Source organism: Eimeria tenella, genomic scaffold (genome assembly GCF_000499545.2).
Source record: "Eimeria tenella Houghton genomic scaffold, Eth_scaff114, whole genome shotgun sequence".
In the NCBI taxonomy this organism is placed as follows: domain Eukaryota; phylum Apicomplexa; class Conoidasida; order Eucoccidiorida; family Eimeriidae; genus Eimeria; species Eimeria tenella.
Window position 1 is genome coordinate 7,043 of NW_013541478.1, and position 2,094 is coordinate 9,136.

A 2,094-nucleotide genomic window follows, 5' to 3' on the forward strand; every position below is an offset into this window, starting at 1 on the left:
CTGCTGCTGCTGCAGCAGCAGCAGCAGCAGCTGCTGCTGCAGCAGCAGCAGCAGGGGGCGGCGGCGGGCGCTGCTGCCGGCCCTGCAGCCCCCACAGGCAGTGCGCCCAACGACAGCAGCAGCAGCAACGGCACCAGCAGCAGCAGCAACGGCACCTGCAGCAGCAGCAGCAACGGCACCTGCAGCAGCAGCAGCAACGGCACCTGCAGCAGCAGCGGCAGCAGCTCTGCATGCGACGCTGCAGCAAGCTTGCCTGCGCACTGGCGGTCCACGCGGCTGTGGATCCCCGCAGCAGCAATGGAGGCGCTGCTGCTGCGCTGCAGCAGCAAACTGCAGCAGCTGCTGCTGGACCTCTCGCTGCGCAGGGGTTTTGGAGTTTCTCCTTTTACTCAAATTAATTTAAACTTCAAATTAGCTGCTCTCAAAGAAATGCAGCTCGTCAACATCACCCGAGACAACTTCAGGTCAGCCTGCTGCTGCTGCTGTTGCTGCTGCTGCTGCTGCTGCTGGGGCTGCTGGTTGCGGCGGCTGCTGCTGGTGGCGCTGTTTGCTGCTGCTGCGTTGCCGTGCTCGTTTTATGGAGCTGTTGCTGCTGCCGCTTTTGCTGTGGAGGCCGCCGCTGCTGCCAGTGCTGCTTTTGCTGCTGCTGCTGCTGCTGCTGCTGGCCCAATGCCCTTTGCTTCCCGTAAAAGCACACTGAGCATTCAGCTAGCTGCACGGCTAGCTGTGCCCAGGTAGCTAGCTAGCTAGCTAGCTAGTCAAGTAGCTAGCCAACTAGCTAGCCAACTAGCTGGCCGCCTAACCAACCATCTAGCTGGCTAGCTAGCTGGGCAGCTAACTAGCTAGCTAGCTATACAGTTGGGTAGTCAGCTAGCTGGTTAGCTGGCTAGCCAGCTAACCAGCTAGCTAGCTAACCAGTTAGTTAGCTAGCTAGTCAGCTAGTTAGCTAGCTAACCAGCTAGCTAGCTAGCTAACCAGCTAGCTAGCCAGCTAGCTAGCTAGCTAGCTAGCTAGCTAACCAGCTAGCTAGCTGCTGGTGGCTGCTGCTGTGCTACAGGTGTGGGGAGTGCAGCTTTCCCAACTTGGAAGTGCTGCGGCTGCACTGGGCAGACGTTTGCCCAAGGCAGCACAAACTCGGGTACGCAGCACAGCAGCAGCAGCAGCAGCTGCTGCTGCTGCTGCTGCAGCAGCAGCAGCAGCTGGCGCCTCAGCAGTAAAGCTGGCAAGCTCAATCCTAGCGCCTTGTCCAGCGTTTGAATATAGACGCAGCAGCGGCAGCAGCAGCAGCAGTGGCGCCGGCGCACTAGGTGCTGCTGCTGCTGCAGCTGCTGCTCCTGCACCAGCTGCAGCAGCAGCAGCGCGCGAAATGGCTGCTGCGTGTTGCTGCTGCGCTGCTGCAGGCTGCTGCTGCGGGGCTGCACCGCTTTGCGGTCTTTGTCTGTTCACGCGGACTGCGACGACGACGAAGCGCTGGTCCAGACCACTGGTCTGTTTGCTGCTGCGCTGCAGCAGCTGCTGCAGCACGAGCCGCGGCAGCAGCAGCAGCAGCAGCAGCAGGTCATGGAGGCCGGGCCGCCTATCGGCTTGATGACCGACGCCGCAGCAGAAGCAGCAGCAGTTGCTGCTGCTGCTGCTGCGGAGGAACGGGGCATCTGTCCGCTCCCGCTGCTGCAGCAGCTGCAGCTGCCGCTGCTGGCAGCAGCAACAGTGCCGCTGCTGCGTGCTGCGGCACCAAATCTGCAGCTGCTGCGGCTGGTGCATGCAGAAAGTCACAGGTGCAGCACAGCAGCAGCTTAGCTTCCTAAACCCTAAACCCTCATTATCTCCTCAACTGCGCTTCTGCAATCCCTAAAATAGGGTTTGTGAGCGCGCCTCTTTAGCTCGAGGGGATCGGATCCGTGCTGCTGCTGCTGCTGCGCTGCCGCATGCAGCAGCTGTGTCCACTTTTGTCTGCTTAATGCCTGCTTCTTCCTGCTGCTGCTGCTGCTGCTGTTGCTGCTCAGGACAAGTCGGGGTTTGCTGCCGCTGCAGCTTGCAGCGCAGCAGCTGCAGCAGCTGCAGCAAATTGTATTCCCTACTCCTGTTGACTTCGCT

General features: G+C 60.7%; 1 protein-coding gene across 1 annotated transcript in view; it reads left to right on the forward strand.

The window, feature by feature from the left end:
- The window catches only part of ETH_00027600 (uncharacterized protein), a gene marked incomplete at both ends in the record, with an annotated part of 4,612 nt that overhangs the window by 1,321 nt on the left and 1,197 nt on the right, over positions 1 to 2,094 (forward strand). The window contains 3 exons of the mRNA XM_013372946.1: positions 16 to 464; positions 1,058 to 1,138; positions 1,401 to 1,775. Of these exons, the coding sequence (XP_013228400.1) occupies positions 16 to 464; positions 1,058 to 1,138; positions 1,401 to 1,775 (905 nt within the window). The remainder of the gene's footprint in view (positions 1 to 15; positions 465 to 1,057; positions 1,139 to 1,400; positions 1,776 to 2,094) is intronic.